We start from the raw sequence: 23,314 nt of genomic DNA, 5'->3' as shown, positions 1-23,314 counted from the left end.
AAAAAAGAAAAAAAAAAAGAGAGAGAAAGCGTGTGTGTGTGTATGCATGCATATATTGGAAACATTAAGAAGTGCAATTTGAACTACAAACTCTTAGTACATATTCTTTGATTTTAAGTATGATCTCTTTTGATAAAATTTGATATAGGGTAAACGATGGTATCTCTATTCTTAGGAGGTATATGGTGCATCCAGTGGCGGCACTACATGCAAGTTAGAGTGTCATGGGACACTTTGACTTGTAAAAAAATATATATATACACTTGCAAAAAAAATATTATATGCTAAACTAACTTATTGTCACTACCTTAATAAAAATGTTGAACACCTTAACTTGAGAATTACAAAAATTTGGATTCAACAAAAATAAGAACATTTACAATATTGTCACAATAATTTCATAACAAATCTTTTTTTTTTTTTTTTTTGAAAATCAATTTCACAACAAATCAAATGTGGTAAGCCGTTACTGTTTTTAATTTGGGCTCAATACTAATATTATTTTTTTATCCACCAATAACATTTTTTTGCATAAGATTTATTGTAAAAATTTTGTAAATATAGCATTATTCTAAAATTAATTCTGCCCCAGGTAGAATATTTAGTCCCTTTTTTTTTAAAAAAAAAAAGCTTAAATAACAACAATAAATATTAGCCCAAATAATAACAAACATAAACCAAACAAAAACATGACAAGACCAAACAATAACAAGCGAACAAATTATTCAATAAAAAGCCCATTATAAAACAAAAGGATAAAAATCGCAAATCATTCAAATTTGTAAATTGTTCAACTTATTCAATAAAATAAATTTCTAATTTCATTTTTTCTTAAAAAATGGTATTGAGAAAAATGTTGTGGTTGTGAATTATCCTTGATGATGACAACCGTTATACTCTTTTTGGCTTTGTAGTCGCAATAATATTACTCTCCTTAGCGACTCAACTCGCAGTTATAGCAAATATATAAGTTATTGCTTTATAGATTCTCAAAAAAAAAAAAATGCTTTATTAAATTTTGTATAATTTAAATATTTTTAGTGACCACCTTACAAAAATTTCTAAAGCCACCACTAGGTGTATCAAGCATATGTAACATCCCCTTGTAAGGAAACCTTATCCTCGCTACACTATATGCTTTTTCCTCTATTCTTAAAATAGAGAAGGCCTAAAGACACCATCAAACTTGTTTTGCCCTTGACGACAAAGTCTTTTGCACGGACACATCTGGTTACAAGTTTAAAACTAGTTAAAAGTCAGAGTTGCATTGCCCCCTTTTCCTAGTGTCATCTAAAAGAGTACAAAATGTGCAATTAAATTGAATTACACTGTTGGAGTAGCCCTGTGCACAAGTCATTAGATCATTCATATCAAATTTCTTTAAAAAAATTTAGCCTTTAACAACTCAAAAATTTATTTTATCTATTTTAAGAACTCGTTTTACAATATACCAAATATCAAAGTTTCTATTTTTACATTCATCCCATTAAAATAATATAAACAACTTATTAAAATAAAATAAAACTTCCCCACAAAAATTAACCACTACAGCCACGCGTGTTCCCTTGAATAAAAAATTGGTTTTTCTTTTGACTTTAAGCTATAGAGAGCTGCTATTTGTAACTCAAATTCAAATTTTTTAAGTTTGCCTTCTTTGCTGTAAAACATGTTTTTCCAGTATTAGTTGCTAAATTGACTTTTTAGTCAATTTAGCATTCTTATTGCGGATGCTCTAAGGGTGTGCTTGGTTGGGGTGAAAATAGGGAGAATGGAAAATAAGGAGAAGAAAATAGGATGGAAAATACTGTTTTCCACTGTTTGGTTGAAGAAAGAAACTAGGAGAGACATAAAATAGGGAAGAAAGTTTTCCATCCTGGGTCCACTTTTTTTATCCTCCCAGATTGAGAGGAAAATGAGGAGGGAAAAGTGATGAGAAATGCATTTTACACAAATACCCCCACTTTATTACACTCACCTACCCCTCCCACTTTCCCACTATTATATAACAAGGACATAATAGTCAATTTATATAAAATACATTTTCCATCCTCCCCTTTTTCTCTCCAACCAAACAAAAAGTTTTCCACCCTCCCACTTTTCCACCCCTCCAACCAAATACACATGAGGAAAAACCAAATCTTTTCTATCCTCCTACTTTTCCATCCTCCCACTAATTTTCCATCCTCTCACTTTTCCACTCCTACAACCAAACAAACCCTAAAGGTTGTGACTTCTGTCTTACTATACACCCACATGTTATTAAAACATGGCGAGTATTGTTCCTCATAGTATTTAAACTACACATTGTATTAGCATTTTAGTTTTGTGATCGAATTTGTGCTCTTGTGCCCCCCTTCTTAAGAATAGGGGGATTGTCATCACTTTCTTTTTTCATTTAAATAAAGAGCGTGTGTTCTCAAAAAAAAAAAAGAGAGAGAGAGAGAAAGTGTGTGTATACATATATTGGAAACATTAAGAAGTGCAATTTGAACTACAAACTCTTAGTATATATTCTTTGTTTTTAAGTATGATCTCTTTTGATAAAATTTGACATAGGGTAAACGATGGTATCTCTATTCTTAGGAGGTATATGGTGCATCCAATGGCAGCTCCACATGCAAGTTAGAGTGGTCACAAGACCACTTTGACTTGTAAAAAAATTTATATATACACTTGCAAAAAAAAATTATATGCTAAACTAACTTATTGTAACTACCTTAATAAAAATGTTGAACACCCTAATTTGAGAATTACAAAAATTTGGATTCAACAATAATAAGAACATTTACAATATTTTCACAATAATTTCATAACAATTTTTTTTTTTTTTGAAAATCAATTTCACAACAAATTAAATGTGGTAAGCTGTTACTATTTCTAATTTGGGCCCAATACTAATATTATTATTTTATCCACCAATAACATCTTTTTGCATAAGATTTATTGTAAAAATTTTGTAGATATAGCGTTATTCAAAAATTAGTTCTGCCCTCAAGCATAATATTTAGTCCCTTTTAAAAAAGGCTTAAATAACAACAATAAATATTAGCCCAAATAACAACAAACACAAACCAAACAAAAACATAACAAGACCAAACAATAACAAGTCAAAAAATTATTCAATAAAAAGCTATTACAAAACAAAAGGATAAAAATCACTAATCATTCAAATTTGTAGTTTGTTCAACTTATTCAATAAAAATAATTTCTAATTTTATTTTTTCTTAAAAAATGGTATTGAGAAAAATGTTGTGGTTGTGAATTATCCTTGATGGTGACAACCGTTATACTCTTTTTGGTTTTGCAGTCACAATAATATTACTCTCCTTAGTGACTTGACTCACAGTTATACCAAATATTTAAGTTATTGCTTTATAGATTCTAAAAAAAAAAAAAAAAAAGGTTATTGCATTATTAAATTTTGTATAATTTAAAATTTTTAGTGACCACCCTACAAAAATTCCTAAATCTGCCACTAGGCGTATCAAGCATATGTAACTTCCCTTGTAACTTGTAAGGGAAACCTTATCCTTGCTACACTATACTTTTTTCTCTATTCTTAAAATAGAGAAGGCCTAAAGACACCATCAAACCTTGTTTCGCCCTGGACGACAAAGTCTTTTGCACGGACACATCTGATTACAAGTTTAAAACTAGTTAAAAGTCATAAAGAGTTGCATTGCCCCCTTTTCCTAGTGTAATCTAAAAGAGTACAAAATGTGCAATTAAATTGAATTACACTGTTGGAGTAGCCCTGTGCACATATCAAATTTCTTAAAAAATTTTAGTCTTTAGCAACTCAGAAATGCATTTTATCTATTTTAACAACTCATTTTACAATATACCAAATATCAAAGGTTCTATTTTTACATTCATCGCATTAAAATAATATAAACAACTTATTAAAATAAAATAAAACTTTCCCACAAAAATTAGCCACTGTAGCCGCGCGTGTTCCCTTGAAGAAAAAATTGGTTTTTGTTTTGACTTTAAGCTATAGAGAACTGCTATCTGTGACTCAAATTCAAAATTTTTTAAGTTGGCCTTCTTTGCTGTAAAACATGTTTTCCAAGTATTGGTAGCTAAATTGACTTTTTAGTCAATTTAGAACCCTTATTGCGGATGCTCTAAAGGTTGTGGCTTCTGTCTTACCATACACCCATACTAGTGTTAATTTGGGACCATACAAATTGTTGCTTTATCATAGTTAGGAGTGTTCATCAAACCACATAAACTGCAAAAACCATCCGTAAAACGGCATAACCGCACTGCATCGCACCGCATGGTGCAGTGCGGTTTGCGGTTTTATATTAAGAAAACCGTACAAATCGCATTGCACAGCACCCTCTTTATATAGTAATATATTTATTAATTTTTAATATTAAATAAATTATTAATAGTTTAATAACCCTAATTTAAAAAAAAAAAAAAAAAAAGCTCATAAAAAAATAAGTTTGATAACTCTATCAAGTGTTAACTAGAAAAGCCAACCCAAAATAAAGAAAAACTAGCTGAATAATTTAAAACTTGGCCCAAAAGAAAGGGAACAATTAGTTTTGGGCTAGGTAGGAAAAGCCCAAAATTTGAAAAATACACAGACTTCAAACCGCATCTTATATATAATACCGCAAAAATGAGGTGCAGTGCAGTTATAGTTTTAGTTAAACTCTAAACCACACCACATCGCACATGTGGCCGCAAAAATAAGGTGCGGCACAGTTATGGTTTTAGTTAAACCGCACTGCAAAATGCAGTATTAAAAATGACCCAAAAACTGCACCGCACCGCATTGCACACACCCCTAATATAACAATTATAAATCTAGTTTGTAAATCTCTATATACCAGTTGCTAATCTTTGTGATTTGCATTGTATTAGTTTTGTATCTAAAATTGACATATAGATGTAATTATATATAAGATTGACAATGTTTGGCACAACTCCTAAACATGACACACTTATTTGCAAGGTAGCGTATAGTGTAAATGGGTTCATGTCAAAACAGGTCGACTTGCTTTGATATGATTAATAGTTGGATTAATTCCATAATGATATGCTTAACCCGCAATCAATCTGAAATGAGCTAGTTCATTATTTGTGTGAAGACAGGTTGATCAATTTTGACACACTCATTTAACCTGGATAAATAAATGTCATTTTATCCAACATGAATTTGAATATTTAATATAAAATTGAGTGATTAAAAGAATTTTAATGATCGTGTAGATATTCTTCATTGAAACTCTAAAATTCCTAACATTTTTACCAGATGTTGCTTTCACACTTGGTTGTTGCTCGTGAAATGAATCAATTTAAGTGTTGCAAGCCTCGTGAACTTTGCTGTAAGGTTTCCTTTTGTTTAATGCACGTTTTCTCTGGTATCAAAAAAACAGAAGAAGTGTTGCAAGCCTTCTTGTTAATCGCTGCAACTCTTTGGTGGTCTTATGGGTTGTGTACTTGTGTCTATATAACAACTTGTTATCTTTTCGAGGTTGGTCTTGATCCCTCTTTCCGAAACCATAAATATGAGAAATTACATGATAAGACCCTAGAGACAAACTTAGAAGGTTAAGCTTCATATGATACCTCCTCAATACATCAAACGTATTCTCCAAATGGCAATGTTGCTCAGTCTTCTAACTCTTAACTAAGATATCGTGTACTTGTTAGACTTCTATATTCTTCCCAATCATAGTTATCAAAACTGAACCGAGTATAAAAAATAAAAATAGTGGGACTTTTTTTTTGATAACTATGATTGGGACTTGTGACGAGCAAACGAAATCAAAATAATATAGAAATTATGGAATCTGAAATTCAAATCCTGTGCAATTATTGTTGCGTGCGATTACTATGTTGGTGTGGGATGCAAAAGTTTAAAAGTTATAAAAAAAAAAAAAAAAGTAAAAACTTGAAAAGTTAAATTTATTTTCTAATCCAAAGATTAAGATTAAAAGTGGACTTTTTTTTTTTGGTTAACTTTTAATCTCAGTCATCAATAAATCTGGATCCAAAATTAATATTTACCCAGACATTACTATTATTTTTTTTTAAGAACAGACATTACTATTAACTCAACCACTTCCATTTGATAATTGATATCATGTAATCAAGTTTCAAAATTATGATTATAAATTGGATAAAAAGAATAATATTGATAGTTGCTTATATTATTCTTTTTTTTTTTTTTTTGAGAAGATGCTTATATTATTCAATGTGAAAGAAATTATATACGTTGTTTTCACACTTATCAACTTTATCAACCAAATCTTATCGTAAAATATTGCTCTTCTTTACAAGGAAAGAAAATGAGGTTCCAACTCTTCCCCCCTTGTTAATTGTTATAACTTATAGCCATCAAGCCATATCAAAAAAGAATTCAAGTTCTCAACCACCCATGATCCGGTTTATTGGATTCCCTTGCCATTCTATCCAAAATCTTCCTTTCCATGGTGGCTTATACCGTCATGTGTGCGTGTTTTGAAATGGGTACCATCAAACCATATTAAAAAAAGAATTCAAGTGCTCAACCACCCATGGTTCGGTTTATTGGATTCCTTTGCCATTCTACCCAAAATATTCCTCCCCATGGTGGCTTATGCTATCGAATGTGTGTGTTTTGAAAGAGGTAGATATTGCGGGAAGAGGAGATATATAGTTCAAATAACATATATGAGGAATTACAAAAGATGTTATTATCATTAGACTATTACCAAAGTATCTATCCTATGTATCTATGTATTTAGTTTTAATTTTTTTAGATAAATAGATAATGGGGGAGAGGGAAGATGGGGTTCAAATCATTTATAGAGAAAAAAGAAAAAAAGAAAAAAGCACAAGCATCATGAAGGATGCTATTACACTTGAAAGTTAAGTACTATTTACTTTGTTACATATCCAATAAAAAATGATTTTCCCCTAAATATATAGTTCGACAATTATGATAGTTATTAATAGGTATTTATAATGATTGTGTTTGTATATAGAACCACAATAACACTCCCCTTTTTTTTAACTAGTGGTGGGAAAAAAAATTTAAATAGATGAAGAATGTGTAAATTTGGTCTTTTTAGTACAACACTGCAGTTTTTGGAGAAGAAAAAGTTAAGGATATAACCGCAACTGCAACAACATAAAAAGTTCAAGGGTCTTAATACATTTTATTTTTTAAATAAATTTTAGATTGATTTTTTACTTATTAATATTCATATTATAAATTAAAGTTTTCCTTCATACAATAATTTGAAATAATAAGAAACATTAATAATGCTTTGGTTATGAAATAATCAGAAAATGGTTTTTATATATTCAATTTTTTTTTCTTTAAAATATCCTTGAAAATGCTCAACTTGCCAATTGATAATCATGTCGTTTAGAGTATAGAGTAAAATAGACCTGGTCGTTGGAATATCAATTTCAATTGCAACAGCAGCTGCACCTGAATGCTGTGCTCACACTCACCAGACTCATAGCAAAAGCAGTGTGTAGTGTTAGTGTACCCTCCAATCTTTATCAACAAAATTCCCAATTTCAAAAAGTACTTGCTCATTTCCGCGCCCACATAAAATAAACACAGAGGCACAAAGTAAAAACCCTTATCACTCGCTCACAAGATTTGAAAAGAAAAAAAAAAAAACAACAACGAAAAATTTTCACCATTTCCTTGAAAACCCATTTGCAGCAATGGAAGAAGAAGACCATCAAAAAGTGTCAGATCTGATAAAAGAGCTCGTCCTTCGCTTACTTTCCCAAAAACCCACCTCCGATTCCCAACCCATTGACTCAAACTCCACCGATTTCGCCAACTCTCTTCGCTACGCATTTCGCATTCTCTCCAGCCGAATGACACCTTCCATTGCTCCTGACGCCGCCGCCATTGCTGAGTCCATCAAGCGCCGTCTCGCCACTCAAGGTAAGTCCTCTGAAGCCCTCACTTTCGCTGACCTTTACTCCAAATTCGCTTCAAAGACTGGACCTGGTAGTGTTAATAACAAATGGGCTGTCCTTTATTTGCTCAAAATCATTGCCCATGATAAGAATTCCGCGAGAACCCAGTTGTTGGATTCTTCGGTTTTATTGCCTAATTTGTCTGATTCGAGGGTTTCAAGTAGAAAACAAAACGGTTGGGAAAATGGGGTTTTGTTGGTTTCTAAAGACCCCGAAAATCGGCGTGAAATTGCGTTTAGGGAGTTTGTGAACTTCGTTAAAGAAGAGAATGAGGTTCGTGAAGAGGTTTTGGTGAGGGATGTGTTGTATGCTTGTCAAGGGATTGATGGGAAGTATGTGAAATTTGATAAAACTGCTGATGGGTATGTTTTGTCTGATTTAGTTAAGGCTCCTAGAGCAACCCGGATTATGGTCCGGAAGCTTTGTGAATTGGGTTGGTTGTTTAGGAAGGTTAAAGGGTATATTTCGGAGAGTATGGATCGGTTTCCAGCTGAGGATGTGGGAACTGTAGGGCAGGCCTTTTGTGCCGCATTGCAAGATGAGCTTTCGGATTACTATAAGTTGTTGGCAGTGCTCGAAGCACAGTCGATGAATCCTATTCCATTGGTTTCTGAAAAGGTGAGCTCTGAGAATTATCTTTCGTTGAGGAGGTTGTCAGTATGGTTTGCTGAGCCGATGGTGAAAATGAGGTTGATGGCTGTTTTGGTTGATAAGTGTAGGGTTTTGAGGGGTGGGGCAATGGCTGGGGCTATTCATTTGCATGCCCAGCATGGTGATCCGCTGGTTCACGAGTTCATGAGGCGTTTGCTCCGGCGGGTTTGTTCTCCGCTTTTTGAGATGGTGAGGAGTTGGGTTTTAGAAGGGGAGTTGGAGGATATTTTTGCTGAATTTTTTGTTGTGGGTCAGCCGGTGAAAGCGGAGTCTCTTTGGAGAGATGGTTACAGGCTCCATGCTGGGATGCTCCCATCTTTTATTTCACAATCTCTTGCTCAGCGCATTTTAAGGACTGGTAAGTCAATCAATTTTCTTCGTGTTTGTTGTGAGGATCGCGGTTGGGCTGATACTGCAACAGAAGCTGCTGCTGCTGCTGGGACCACAACAAGAAGAGGGAGCTTGGGATATGGTGAAACCGATGCCCTTGAGTCTTTGGTTGATGAAGCAGCAAAGAGGATTGATAAGCATTTGTTGGATGTTATGCACATACAGTATAAGTTCAAAGAACATTGTCTTGCAATCAAGCGGTATTTACTGCTTGGACAAGGTGATTTTGTTCAGTATCTAATGGATATTGTTGGGCCAGAACTTTCAGAGCCTGCTAACACCATTAGCACTTTTAAATTAGCTGGGTTGCTTGAAACTGCAATTCGGTCTTCAAATGCTCAATATGATGATCCAGACATATTGGATAGGTTGAGAGTTAAGATGATGCCACATGGAACTGGAGATAGAGGCTGGGATGTATTCTCATTGGAATACGATGCAAGAGTTCCACTAGATACTGTGTTTACGGAGTCTGTTATGGCAAGGTACTTAAAAATTTTCAATTTTCTGTGGAAGCTTAGGCGGGTGGAGCATGGGCTTATTGGTGCATGGAAGACGATGAAACCAAATTGTATTACTTCTCATTCTTTTAATAAGCTGCAACAGGCAGTTAAGTTGCAGTTGCTTTCAACATTGAGGCGATGTCAGGTTCTTTGGGTTGACATGAATCATTTTGTAACAAACTTGCAGTATTATATTATGTTTGAAGTCTTGGAGGTTTCATGGTCGAATTTTTTGAGTGAAATGGAAGTAGCAAAGGATCTTGACGATCTACTTGCTGCACATGAGAAGTACCTACATTCAATTGTAGAGAAATCCCTCCTTGGAGAACGTTCCCAGACCCTTTGCAAGTCACTCTTTGTCTTGTTTGATCTTATATTGCGCTTCCGAAGTCATGCTGATCGGTTATATGAAGGGATTCATGAGTTGCAAGCAAGGTATTGATCTTTCTGTATCATTGTTGTTATATTTGTAGACAAAATGATTAATAACTAAAGAATTTCATTTGACTAAGCTGGTATAAGTTGGATCACATCTTTTTTGCAGAACTATGGAATCCTCTTTGCCCTCTCGAGACAAGAGCAAATCACGGAGGCAATTAGGTGATAAATCTTCAGACCCTGGGTCCTGGATAGGTGAGGGCAGGAAGGCCCTAACACAACGTGCTGGTGAATTTCTTCGCAATATGGGACTAGATTTGGATGCAATAGCGAAGGAATATTCATCACTGCTTGAGGGCTTCATTTCTCAGTTGCCTGTGCAGCAACATGTTGATCTAAAGTTCCTCCTGTTCCGGCTTGACTTCACCGAATTTTATACCCGGTCGGGTCCTAGTTTATAGGAAAAAATTTGATGCATTTGAGTTCAAGGAAAGTTTCTACTGTCAAGGCATTAATAATGTGCTTCAATTTGCTAACGACTCCCAGCCATATCACTGAACAATTATGCAGGGGCTGGCTGACATCAGGATGTACCAGTTTGTATATAATTTCTTGAACTTAGGTATGGAAACACTTTCTCCTTTTTATTATGTAATTGTGTGTGTGACTGCAGTTTAAAAATATTTTGGTGGTTCTGATACAGGTATATCTTACTTTTCAGATGGTGTTGCTTTTTTCTGATGGCTTGTGTGGCGGTTTAAATTGACTTGAAGGTATTTTGCTAATATTAGACCAGGGTGTGAAATGTGGTAGTGTTCACGTTTTGTATCTGATATCTGAATGATTTTCTTTTGGTATTTTCTTGCGGCTTTTGTAAGCTTTCCATCCTGAGCTTGTATATTTGTACCATAATTTTTCTATTGGTTGAATGATAAGCAATGTCTGCTATCTAATGTTTTGCATGTTCATTTCTTCTATTCAATTACTTTTTCTTCTTGTTCCTATTGTTATGCTGTGTAGGGGAATTCATTTACTAGTAGATTTTGTCAGTCAAGGACTTGCTAGTTAAGTTCTGTGCATTTTTATGTGTGAATCCATGAGTCTTGGAGAAGAAATAACATTTTATTAGGTAGAGTATTTTCTGGATTTATTAAGGATGGAAATGGGGCAGGTTTTTTTGTGGGAACCTTATTCCCCACCTGTCCCATCCCATCAAGCCTGCTCCTACCCCCACCCTATGAGGGATTCAAAGAGAGAGAGAGAGAGAGAGAGAGAGGTGATTGCATGATGTAGGATAGATTTGGAAGTCTATCTAAATGTGTATATGTGTATGTGATGGGTTTAGGGTTAGGAGAATTTGTTGATTGAGGGTTTAGAGTTGTTGAAGAAAGTGTTAGGTCTCAAACTGGACTAGAGTTTGATAAGATGGGGGAAAAGGCAAGAATACTATTTCTTGAAGCTGACAAGTTGCTAGAAAATTTTGGATAGCGATGGTGTTTAGGAATAAAGGAGTGGTTTGATGAGTTATTTGGTGGCCATTTAGGAGAGAAAGTACATGGGGTTTTAAGCTTTTGATTGGTAAGGGAAATGGTTTGATTTAGGGTTATAAGAAAGAAGGAATGGAGATAATTTTATGATGTTCGTGGACTACTCAAATGGTACCGTGAGAAAGTGAAGAAAAAAAAGAAAAAAAAAATAGAGAGGAGAAAGTTCACATTAGGGACTAGATCTTTCTTGTACTAGAAGTATTAGGACCAGGGGTGTATAGGTCATCAATATCACTGACCAAAGCCGATGTCACCAAGCTGCACTGCCTACTTTAGGCAGTCACTGACATAATTTAAAACTATTTAAATTTACTCCAATTGGACTTCACACATTTGACCCAATAAAATAAATCTTAAGTGGACAAAATTCTGAAGTAGCAACAAATGAATCTTTCATATGGTGTAAGCCCTAGAGAAAGAGACTGAAAATGGTGGTTGGTGGTGGTGTGCATCGAGAGGGGGGAGGGGGGGGGGGGGGGCAGCAATTTGAAAAATAAGGAATGGAGAATAATAGTTGAGTTTGATTCTTTTAAAATTATATAATGAAAAGATTAAATATTTATTTTTAGAATTAGTATCAAGATACACCTAGTCAATTTGTGTTACTCTTCTTAATATAACATCATTTAATAACTTTTTGTTGGATTAATATTTTATAAATCCTACTGTTGGATTATATGTTCTCTAAGTTCTTAACTCACATTTAATTTTGTGTTAGTCAGGCGTTATTTGCATTTTGATCCATAGACTGATGTTGTGTATATTATTTTAAAGTTGAAAAAACTTTTTAACTTTAAATTATAGTCATTCATCTCAAATCGTCTTGATATTTTGTATATTTTATCTATTTGAGTTAATAGGTAAAATATATTACTACCTTGAGTTTATTATATTTTGTCAATTCTATGTTATGAATCTTTCTGTTAGAAGTTATTATACATTATATTTGGAAAAATGTGTGGTTTACATTAATTAGGCATGCTTTTGTGATTTACACCTAGACTCTAGGAGGTCTATGCGCTAAATTGCACTTGATTCTTTCACCAATACCAATTTAATTATATTTCATTAGCTGGCAATCACATGACCTTAAAATATGGGATTGTTACATATATTGCCCTTCAACTTTGATGTGAAGTGTTAAAATATTCCACCCAGACATTTAGTATATTTTTCAGTAATCATACCATTGGCTCTGAAGGTTTGGTTTGTCAAAAAGGGGTTAATTGTTCAAATTAAAAGTCCATGGACAGTCCAAAGATTAGATTTGTCAAAACTTCTTGAAATATTCTATCTGGACATTTAGTATATTTTTCAGCAATCTTACCATTGGCTTTGGAGAGGAAGTAGGTGATCTATCTCTATGCAGGATAGTTAGAAACGCTTTGAAGGGATGGCTTTCTTTAGACCAGGTAGACCAAAATGTGTCTCCAGTGAACCTAACTCTCTTATTGACTAATGCATGAGATGTGTGAATCTAGCAATTAATTCTTTCGTCATTAATTATCTTCTTGTAATGGTCCCAAATCTTTTGACCATCCTGCATTATGTTGGAGCATACCTCTCTAACTAGACATGAAGTGGGAGACTGGCTTTTTGGCTATCAATAAGATTCATTGTTATGCTCGGTTGGTTAATAAATTTGCATGGTTTATTCATGCCCAGTTAAAGACCAGCTTCTCTATGCTGTATGAAAACAGGCTCTACTATATCTTCAGTTTGTTCCACAGAGAACACTTTTAGTTTTCACTTTTCAGTTCATTTTAAAATTCTTAGATACTCATCTGATCTGCTTGTATTTCATACCAGCTAGAAGTACAGTCCATTTAAGCTTTGGTTAATTTGCTCTATAACCCGACTATTACTTATTCTCTAAATATTGATACACTGGAATTCAGATTACTTTCGTTTCTTTCTTTTAAAGAAACAAATGTAGTAGTGACTTACGGTTTTACTTTTATTTGGACATATGTTTGTTTATGTAGCTTAGTCTGGGCATGCATGGAGTCATCCAAAAAGAGCTTAGGATTGATCTGCTGCCACTACTTATCATTGTTGTTTAGAAACCTTAACATTAAAAAAAATGAAAAAAGAGAGGCTAAAGTGCAAAACAAACTCTTGAAGTTTGGGGATATTTGGATTTTGCATTGTACTTCAATTGGGTAGCACCTCCTAGTGTTTTTCAAGACGTCTAGGGTTCATATCCCATCTCTTCGTTGTAATTATCAAATTATCAACAATGAAAAAAGCAATCTCACATTGCTAAAATCTTTTTTTTTAATAGAAAGTTCAGAAATTCCATTAATAGATAATGACTTACATCACAGGGATTACATCATCAACCAATACAGAAGAAAACTTTAAAGGCAACTCCTCTAATCACACGGTGAAATCAGAATAAGCATCAGCAGATAAAGCCAAACTCTGGTACCCTATTTCCAGAACTAGCAACCAAACTAAATTGGGAATCTTCCAAAGAAGACATTAATTAAAATCAGAAGTTCTTCCACCAGGTGTGCAATAAAGGGCAAAAGAATTGCAACTATGCTGCATTAGTCTGTAAAAGCCAACTTCATCACACTCCATGATGCAATTATGAATGCCAACATCCCTAGTAAACCGGATAGCATTGCTCCAGTCAAATACGATTCAAGTTTGGAATTAAATCAGGGTCTCCTTGAACAACAGCCCCACCATAACCTGACCAGCTGAGTCCCTTAATAATAACACCCAAACCAGAAATTCATATTGTGAAAATTGTGAAACACCAGTTCAACTCACTAAAATCTGAACCATTGCATTCTGAGATCACGTGGTTATGATTTAGCTGTACAAGAAAAGTGGGCACTACAGAAATTTAGTGGATGGGTGACTGATTCCTCAGTACTTGCCTTTCTTCATTCTGTGATGGTTTCTCATACTGTGACCAATCCATTTGTAAAAATTACCCATCTTCAACTAAATTGTTCACCAAAGTTCTTGCAAGATGGGTGTTGAAGTTAGGCAGTTTATCTAAAACAAAAACTGTCATGCTTACGGTCCTAGATGAATAATTAACTAATAGAGAAAAAATGTAGTTGGAACTTGGAACATAAACTTGCAAGAGCTGGTGCTGGATTGTGCTAATTGAATAACTCGAGTGAGTGATATGGTTTATATGAAAAACGAGATAATAGAATCATTTCCAATTGAGCCAATAATAAACAAAATTTAAGGGGGAAAAAAAGTCTCAAACCTGCTCAATAATTGGTACAAATTGTGAGTTGGTTAGATATAAGTATATAATCTTACTCACATAAATAGCTAAGATCAAATCACTCAGTCAATTTATACTTCTTCCCTGTGAATGGCTGAAACTTTTGTTGATCTTTCTTTGATGTTTCTGCTTGAACAAAATCGTTTGAGATCTTCATTGGCTGGGTCTCATGAGAACCAAACACAATTTTTCCTGCACGATTATGCGAACTGAACTTTGGTTGAGTTGCCATCCTTGTGTCTGCAGCACCCAATGGTTGCTCCTCTTCAGATGATAATTCTGGCACAGCTGGTTCAGTAGAATTTGTCCCATCCAAGCGTCTTGCCATTCCCGTAAACGGTATAAACTTCCTTTCCTTATTGGCCTGCTCCCCTTGATCATTGGCCAATGCATTCTTTGTTGCTGGTTTCTCAGGTTCTTTGTAGTCCAGAGGAGGAGCAAACTCCGCCTCACAATCTGTATCAATAATATTTATAGCAGCAGAAGGCTTGGTCTCTAATATATCAATGTAAAACTTCTTACTGTTGTGGTTGATCATAATAGTATCTCCAATTGTCAGGCAAGAGAAGTTCCTCAATATGTCTTCCAGCATATCTTTCATGCATGGTAGATGAATGAAATCCGTGGTGTGAGGCTGCAACTTCATGTAAGTTCCTTTTTCAAGCCTCACATTCTTCATAATCACAGGGTCACCCTCTTGTAGCTTCATGTTCTCCATCATCCAAGTTGGTAGGTAGACACAATCCTCATTGCCAGTGAACTCCAAAACCCCACAGTGTGAAACTTGACCGGTAGATTGATTTTTGATTTCAAACTGCATAGGGTACTCCACATTCAACCGTAGGAGATGTGTGATAGCTGAAGTTGGCATTATGATCTTGTCACCATTGTCTGGGAGTGACTTTTCAATCTGAGAGAGAGGGTAACAATTGTAAACTTGATCAAATGAGCCTGCTGATGCATCATATTCATCAGCATAATCATCAGAATCAGAGTCATCACTGCTGCTTTCATAGTCTTCTTCTTCAGAAGAAGAATACTCATCAGTGTCATTCCCAGAAGACTTATCAAAGAATTCACCGCCGAGTATTTCACATATTAGTGAAGACTGATCACCATCATCGCTGCTGCTGCTGCTTTCATAGTCTTCTTCTTCAGATGAATCATCAAAGAAGCCTCTGCCGACTAATACATGGAAAGACTGATCACAATTTTCTCTACCTCTTTCGTTGGATTCATCAGAAGACTTATCAGACAAGTCATTACTGCCTTCTTTTTTCAGATGAACGAAGTCAGTGATTTCCTTAGCCTGCTCTCTTTTTTCATCAGATTCTTGAGAAGTATGATCCTCCATGGTTATGGTGATTGAGGAAGGAGGCGTCTCTTTGGCAACAATCTTTCTTTCTTTCTTTCTCTCTTATTCACAAGTCTTTCTTTATTTATTTTTTTGATGAGCGAGTCTTTTGACTTTCTTTATTAGTTCTCAAACTTTTAATGTACTGTTTCTTCTTTTTCACTCTTATATTATATAAAAAAGTAAACAAATCCCCAATTTAACTACCATCATACAAATTCGGAGTAGAGATTAGATGTACTTCCCGGAAAATCCGGTGCTTAAACAGATATTCAATCTTTTATCTGTGGGTCTTTCTTCCATTCTCAAACACCTTTAATTAAGGTTATAGTTACCGATTTGGTTTAGCATCCATTTGCCTACACGGCTCTACCTATTATTATTTGCTAGGTATGAGGTATGAGCCTATCAGGTCAGGTGTGCGTTTTGGGAAGCGCAAATGTTTTGCGTTTCAGCTGTGTTTTTTGTTTTTTTTGAGCCGAAATGTTTGACTTGCACGGTGTGTACTGTTTACAATTCTACCAATTCACTTTTCAACAACTTTTTCATTAAAAATAGGTTTCATAAATTTCATTTTTCAGTAATTTTTTCATTAAAAATAAGTCACACGGTACTATTCACATATTTAAAAATTATTTTGTTACAGTGTTTTTCAGTTTTCAGTTTTCAATTTTCAACTGTATCCAAACGGATCCTAAGTATGAGGTATGAGCCTATCAAGTTAAGTTACTTGCATGATTACCTACTGATTTATTTATTTTAATGTGGAGCTCACTCATAATAATTTTTTTTTTAATTTTTAATTTGGATATTCCTTGATAATAGTTTTTTTTTTTAATTATTTATTCTAGAAAAATGACTTTTGACTAATTATGAAATATTCTTCTAAAAAAAATTCATGGCACATCTTTTTTTATATAGACTAGAAGATTAGGAGACCATATAATAGGCATAGCAAGTGAGTCAGCAACGTAATTTTCTTATCGATAATAGTTATAAGAGTATTAAATTGAGGAAAATATTAAAATTAATACTAAAAAAAAAAAATTAAAAAAAAAAAACCATAAGAGGGGAGTGGAATAGGGATGGCAATGGGGCGGGGCGGGGCCGAAGGATGAGATCTTCGCCCCCGCCCCGCATGGATTTTCTTGCCCCATCCCGCCCCATCCCGCATGACGGGGAAAATTTCTTACCCCATCCCCGCCTCGCGAAGCCCCACCCTACACCGTAAAACTTTATTTCTTATTAATTTTTCCTACAACTATTACCATTTTTTCAAATAAAATGACATGTTTCAATAATAAAAATATACTTGAAATTATAAATAAATTTATCCTATCAAATCAAACTAATTTTTAGCAAAAACTAAATAATATTATCTAAATGTTTAACAAGACAATATCACAACAAAAATCTCATAACATGATAAAATAAAATTTTAACAAGCTTAAAGAAACAGTGTTGTTAAGCAGCCAAATGCCCACACAAAATTACAAAAACAATGACACAAACACATATTTAGAGCCACAGACCCGTAACTCATTAAAAAAAATTATATTATGTTCATGATGAAAAGTAAGTTGAGAAAGACCGTATGAATCATGAATGAAATCATCAATTCAATAGTATATAAATTTGTTTCCAATAAAAACAAAAAAAAAAGAGTTAAAATTGGTACCTTATTTCCAACTTTGCTAGAGAGAAAAAAGAGGTAGAGCCACGTTAGGTAAAATAAAATAAGCTGATGATATTTTTGTTTAAATAGTAGGGTTTTAGGGTACAATAAAATTATAATATAACCCTTATTAATGCGGGGCGGGGATGGGGCGGGGCGGGACGGGTCTAAAAAGTGTAAACCCATCCCCGCCCCGCCCCGTGGTGTGGGTCTAAAATCTCGCCCCATCCCCGCCCCACCACCTTTGCGGGGCGGGGAAAACCTGCACGGGGCAAAGCGGGGTGGGGCGGGTCAAGCGGGGTGGGAAAAAATTGTCATCCCTAGAGTGGAACAAACATATCTCTTGGGATAAAGGAGATATGAACGCGCTCACCAGGAATGAGGAAAACTCGAACCAAAGACAAGTCTTGTTGAACAAGGCCTGTCCACTAAACTATCTACCGTGTAGGTATTAATTTTTAATATAGAAGGTATAAATTGGCATGACAATAATTAATGTCAACAATGTCACTTCAACATCAAAATGAAAACATGGTTGAAATGGTTTTTTGCAATTGGTGATACTTCGTTGGTTTGCAAGATTTATGTGTTAAAAAAAAAAAAAAATGGGGACCAATTTAGGAAACAACCTGACCTTCAATTTAGCTATACGCCCCAAATGCATCTGAATAGAGATTTACAGTATTAACGACCCACCACATTTTGATGTCAAGTTAGTGGCATATTATTAAGGCATGGTTGAATGATTAATGCTTACGAACGAATCTATTGACAACGACCGACCAACGAAAAACCTTGAAATTTTGTCTTAGTACTGTAGAGAAGAAATAATTAGTTAACGTTCCTGTGCAAAGGTGGGATGCACAATTTGGCCAAACCAAACATAAAAAGAAAGGAAGTACAGTACACAAACATATATCCAAAAGGCTGTATTCAGAATCAAGAAGGGGAAAAGAATGAGAACACAATTCTGCTTCCCCTGTTCTTATCTATAAATATTTATATTTATACATTCTCACCATACAAGGTTTCATTTTTTCACTCTTTGGAGTCCAGTAAGAGCTTGTTGCTGCAATGGATAAAAGATGAGGGTGGCCTGAGAGTGTTTTTAGGAGCACTTATCCAAGGGGTACCTGCAATGGCAAATCTCCATAAAGCATTGACATGCTCAGGTAAAGCATATTCAATGCCAACACGTGGACCTATCAGTATCTTTTCAGGCTCTGGGCCATCTAAGAGTTCTAAACCACCTGCGCCCACATGCTTTACTCATTTCAGAGCTGCATAAAGTCTATTAATGAAGTTCAAAGCTCAAAAGGTATGTGTTGGTAGGCTTACCAGGAGTGTAAAGGCAATGGTTAGACCATTCTGTTGTAAGACCCAATGCTTGACCAACCTAAAAACAGGGAAATATAAATGTTAACTGAAAAACCCAGTGACATGAAAGAGCAGTATATAAAGTCATCAAGAAGACTAATTTGGTACTCTTCACCCCACAAGTATAAGTGTTTGTGGGGTGTTTTGGGGGGGGAGGGGGAGCAAGGGTCAGGGTTCAAGTCTCTAAGAGGGAGCTTTACACACATATACACTTAAATTAGGCTATATTAGAATTTCTATCTTGTATTAAAAAAAAAAAAGACCATGTCATCTATTCATGTTCAGTTTTTCTAAAGTATGTTATTGCAGCCAAATAATTTAAAGAAATATAGCTATATTATTTTGGAATTTCTACATAGGCTCACTATCTTTTCTCTCAAAAAAAGAAAAGAAAAGATATTGTGTATCTGGCATCCTGCATATGTAACCATCCTCTCACATAGAGGGGAGTCTGTAGAAATTTCGAAGTATGGTTTTGTGTTAAAGAAGAGCCAAGGCATTACCAGCAGCTATTACTATGGTTCCAGACCCATTCAACCAATAAAAACCTGAAATTTCCAATACTCATCATATTATGTACAGAAATTATTTACATTGCTAATCATATTTGTCAATCTCAGCTACAAATTTAAAGTGAGGTAACTTTAGCACTTGTGAACTTAAATTATATAATTTATTCAGTTTATCACTGGTGAAGCTAATAATTTAGAAGTTCCAAGAAGAAGTGAAAAAGGGCCAGACCACTTGATTAATAAAAGTATAATTTAAAAAGATAAAGAAGCTAATAAATATCATAATCTAGCCTTCTTATTGATGAATGTTCATATTAAACTACTGTTACTGAACATCATAATTCTTCTGTTTTAACTCACACAACCACCCTGTTGTTGTGAAATTTTTGCAATTTCCAGGTTTTAATTTTTATTTTGTCTTTCTTTTTTTTTTTTGGTGTGCCATAAAAGTTTTATGGATCTGTTGTGTCAATTTTAAAATATGTGAGAAGTGAAATTACTTCCATCAGCTTCATTTCTCAACCGAATTCCTCAGCCTTTTGTCCCTTCTATATCAGGAAAATGTTTTGAAAGATGATTCTGTCATATGCATAACTGAAAGCATGGGTTAAATACATCATTTTTACCAAAAGCAAGTATTAAATAAAGAACTAAATATAAAAATAAAAGTAATTATCATAGATAGTTCCATTATATTATAATCATCAAATAATGCAAATGTAACAGTTTAAATACTTTCTCTAATTAATGAGGCACTTCATTACATTTTCTATCACTATTTTACACAGTTGGTGCTAATTTGAAGATTCTATATCGGTATATCCCTTTAATTCCAAATAAATATATTTACAGATTTCAGTTCTACTGAATGAAAATACTGAACTGGCTCATCTACAAGGTAAGAGCAAGAACTAGCCATTACAAACTTGTTATGTGAAAAATAAAATGTAAGAACACAACAATGCCTAGAAAGAAAAGACAAGAAATTTGACCTTCCCAGGCCCAGAAAGAAGAACTGGCTTGTCAGTTTTCTGACCTCGACGCTGCTGAATGGTCTCCAATCCTGTGGTGTTGTTAACGATGATAAGGAATTCTTTTAGAGGTAGTATGCAAGATCATATTACAAAAAACCATATACATAAAGATAGAATAAGGGTCCTTGTACAAACTTATGCAAAGTACAGCTAAGGAAAAACGAGGAGGAGAAAATTAATAAAAAAGGTAGTGGCTAGTGAATAGCTGAAGTCTATGTAACAAGGGTCCTTTTTTCCTTTCCCCCCCCCCCCCCCCCCTTTTCTTTCCTTATGTAGGAAATTCTAATTCTCCATACTGTGGCAAAGAGTTGATGTGCTTATCCTATGTAAATTTTATTCAGGAAGGCATCATTACGAGCTATTTAATTAGTTCTACAATAAGTCATCAAGTAAATTTATGTGCAAAATTCATTTGCAAAGAAAATTACTAAAAGATATGGGTAGCAATCTCCATATACAACAACATATTCTTAGACCCCAAATTTTGGGGTCAGCTGGAAGGGGATGAATAATCTTTTTCAACACCTGATCAATCGAACTAATGGGTTTGGTTGGTTGAGGTATGCCCAAGAGAGAAATGGCTTGATTACAACACAAGATTACATTAAACTATGCCAATGATAATAATCATATTAGCTTTAAAAATTTAGAAGAAAAAAAAATTACCACATATGGGAGCACAAGAACGAATTAAGACAGCAGCACCAACTCCTTCCTTGTCAGCCACAATATTCAGCATTGAATGGAGTCCATAACACAAATATACATATGCATGTCCCCCTGCTCCAAACTACACACATACCCAACAAAAACCCATTTTCAATTACCAAATGCATTCATATTCATAACAAAGCGAGTAAAAGACAGAGACTTTCTTTCATATAATGAAAAAAATTTAAGAATTTAAAAATCCTAGAAAGCAAACAAGTTGTGGAAAGTAGTATCTTACAACTGGGGCTGTTCTTGCTGTAATGCCAAATCGACCATGACAAGCCGAATCATTTGGTCTATAAGCTTCTACCTATTAATATCGAACTCCCAAATATTAAGAATTGAAAAGCGAAATCATGGGACAAAAGTTTTGGTCGGAATTAAGTTACCTCGGTAATCTGAAGAACAACATCGTCCTTCCGAAGAAGTTTGCCAAGCAAGCGTGGAGCAAGGTCTAGAGAGTCAATCTGACAGAACTCAGGCGGCAAGATTGTCAATTTGTCGATGGGTATGTCTGAGATTGGGAATGGATTTAGTTTGGGCTCGGGTTTGGGTTTGGGTTTGGCCCGAATGGTGACTGATTTGGAGCGGAGACTCGGTCGAGTTTCGTGTTCGGGTTCGGTGGTGGAAATGGGTTGCTTGAGTTTTCCAACTCGTTTGAATCGCTGGGTTTTGCTCATTTTCGTGGCAGTGAACTGAGTGAAGTGTGAAGGAAGCAAAGTGGAGCTATTGTACGACGAGATGATGTTGACTTCGGGGGTTTTTGGCGGGGACTCGTTCATAGATGGTATCTCATATCCTACTCATCCAGTATATTTTTTATTTTATTTTTATAAAGGAAATAGGTAAACAAGTCTAATTGGGCTAAAATGGCACAATAGCACTTGTTTACTGAAAAAAAAAAAAAAATATATATATATATATATATATAAAAGATAGGTTTAAGTTACACTATTTGTAGACCGTAGATTTATAATTGATTTAATGGTTTAAAAAAAATAACATTAAATGTTAATTGACTTACACCTCATTCACTTAATTAATACAGTAACAATTTTGTTTCTCTCTCCTTATTTAATATTTAAAACCTTTTACATATATTCCTTTTTTTTTCCAATAACTTTACAAATATTTTTGCAATATATATATATATATATATATTTTTTGAGTTCGTACTACACATTTCCCCGGAATATCTTAAATATTCCTATTAGATCATTTTTAAGTAAACCTTAGCTTTGGAATTGTTGTGCTTTTTTTGCAAACTTGGATGGAGAGTGGATATAATTGTTGCTGTTAGGACACAATGGGCTCATTTTTTTCTTACCTTCACATGTTAGTAGTTGACAAGTTGTCTCCTCTAGTGTGCTGCTCATTTTCAACCCAAATAAGTGGTTTTTTTTGCCACAAACACAGGTTCGTTGGTGTTAATATTTTTCCCATTAGTATTGCAATCACCCTATAATTTTTTTATTTCTCATTCTCTTTAATCAGGTAATTTTAGTTAGACCGATCTAAATTATATTCTTCAATTTTATCCCACAAATTTTGTAAGATGAAAAGTCTGTCAATTGTGAACTTCAAACATAGCTCTCACTCATGAGAATAGGAACCCTGTTTTGGGAATAGTTGAAAGTAGATTCACTTGAACTTGCTGACAAAGTTTATGGTTCAAGTTTATAGGAATAGAAATTTAGCTTTGATACGAAAATTGTTGTGTGCTGGCCAAAAGAGAAAATTTATTTTGGTGGTAAAAAAGAGCACACGGGTTGGCTGTGTAGCCTATTTGCACTAGTGTCTTTTATACTCTCATAAATCTTCGAATACATCAGCAGATGGTTCAAAATATTTCCATGAGTTCCTGAGTGCATGAAACAGAAAATGGATGCGAGTAGCATATTTTACTTCTCGAACTAAATCCAGGTCAGAAGCCCAATTAATTTCAGTCATGGAAGTTCTCTTCAAACTTTTGCAAAACA

The 23,314-nt window shown here is 34.4% G+C and overlaps 3 protein-coding genes across 4 annotated transcripts; 1 reads left to right on the top strand and 2 right to left on the bottom strand.

The window, feature by feature from the left end:
- The first annotated feature begins 7,409 nt into the window (after window positions 1-7,409).
- On the top strand, window positions 7,410-10,846 carry LOC115953505 (gamma-tubulin complex component 3-like). The gene is made up of 3 exons (XM_031071191.1): window positions 7,410-9,926; window positions 10,036-10,491; window positions 10,591-10,846. The coding sequence occupies exons 1-2, from the start codon at window positions 7,684-7,686 to the stop codon at window positions 10,328-10,330; spliced, it is 2,538 nt and encodes an 845-aa protein (XP_030927051.1). The 5' UTR covers window positions 7,410-7,683; the 3' UTR covers window positions 10,331-10,491; window positions 10,591-10,846.
- Window positions 10,847-13,684: 2,838 nt separating this feature from the next.
- Window positions 13,685-16,116, bottom strand: LOC115953721 (ubiquitin fusion degradation protein 1 homolog). Its single transcript, XM_031071484.1, has 2 exons — window positions 15,195-16,116; window positions 13,685-15,128 (listed from the first exon to the last, which is right to left on the bottom strand). Exons 1-2 carry the CDS (start codon window positions 16,024-16,026, stop codon window positions 14,731-14,733), a joined length of 1,230 nt encoding a protein of 409 aa, XP_030927344.1. The 5' UTR covers window positions 16,027-16,116; the 3' UTR covers window positions 13,685-14,730.
- Window positions 16,117-18,617: 2,501 nt separating this feature from the next.
- LOC115953745 (DNA-3-methyladenine glycosylase) lies at window positions 18,618-22,127 on the bottom strand. Of its 2 annotated transcripts, none has more exons than XM_031071513.1 (6): window positions 21,725-22,127; window positions 21,574-21,645; window positions 21,291-21,414; window positions 20,583-20,653; window positions 19,040-19,097; window positions 18,618-18,951 (listed from the first exon to the last, which is right to left on the bottom strand). In XM_031071513.1, exons 1-6 carry the CDS (start codon window positions 22,115-22,117, stop codon window positions 18,740-18,742), a joined length of 930 nt encoding a protein of 309 aa, XP_030927373.1. In that variant the 5' UTR covers window positions 22,118-22,127; the 3' UTR covers window positions 18,618-18,739. The 2 variants fall into 2 exon arrangements, with proteins under 2 accessions (XP_030927373.1, XP_030927374.1); XM_031071514.1 differs by having other exon boundaries at window positions 18,618-18,834.
- Between the last annotated feature and the right edge of the window lie 1,187 nt (window positions 22,128-23,314).

This window comes from Quercus lobata, chromosome 7, assembly GCF_001633185.2.
Source record: "Quercus lobata isolate SW786 chromosome 7, ValleyOak3.0 Primary Assembly, whole genome shotgun sequence".
NCBI lineage: Eukaryota > Viridiplantae > Streptophyta > Magnoliopsida > Fagales > Fagaceae > Quercus > Quercus lobata.
This window is presented reverse-complemented; position numbering and strand designations above follow the sequence as displayed.

Coding starts and splice junctions, on each gene's coding strand:
- LOC115953505 (XM_031071191.1), top strand. CDS start 7,684: ATGGAAGAAGAAGACCATCAAAAAGTGTCAGATCTGATAAAAGAGCTC. Junction 9,927..10,035: donor ATTCATGAGTTGCAAGCAAG/GTATTGATCTTT, acceptor TCTTTTTTGCAG/AACTATGGAATCCTCTTTGC.
- LOC115953721 (XM_031071484.1), bottom strand. CDS start 16,026: ATGGAGGATCATACTTCTCAAGAATCTGATGAAAAAAGAGAGCAGGCT. Junction 15,129..15,194: donor TATTATGATCAACCACAACA/GTAAGAAGTTTT, acceptor TTATTGATACAG/ATTGTGAGGCGGAGTTTGCT.
- LOC115953745 (XM_031071513.1), bottom strand. CDS start 22,117: ATGAACGAGTCCCCGCCAAAAACCCCCGAAGTCAACATCATCTCGTCG. Junction 21,415..21,573: donor CAGCAAGAACAGCCCCAGTT/GTAAGATACTAC, acceptor GTATGTGTGTAG/TTTGGAGCAGGGGGACATGC. Junction 20,654..21,290: donor TTCTTGTGCTCCCATATGTG/GTAATTTTTTTT, acceptor ACAACACCACAG/GATTGGAGACCATTCAGCAG.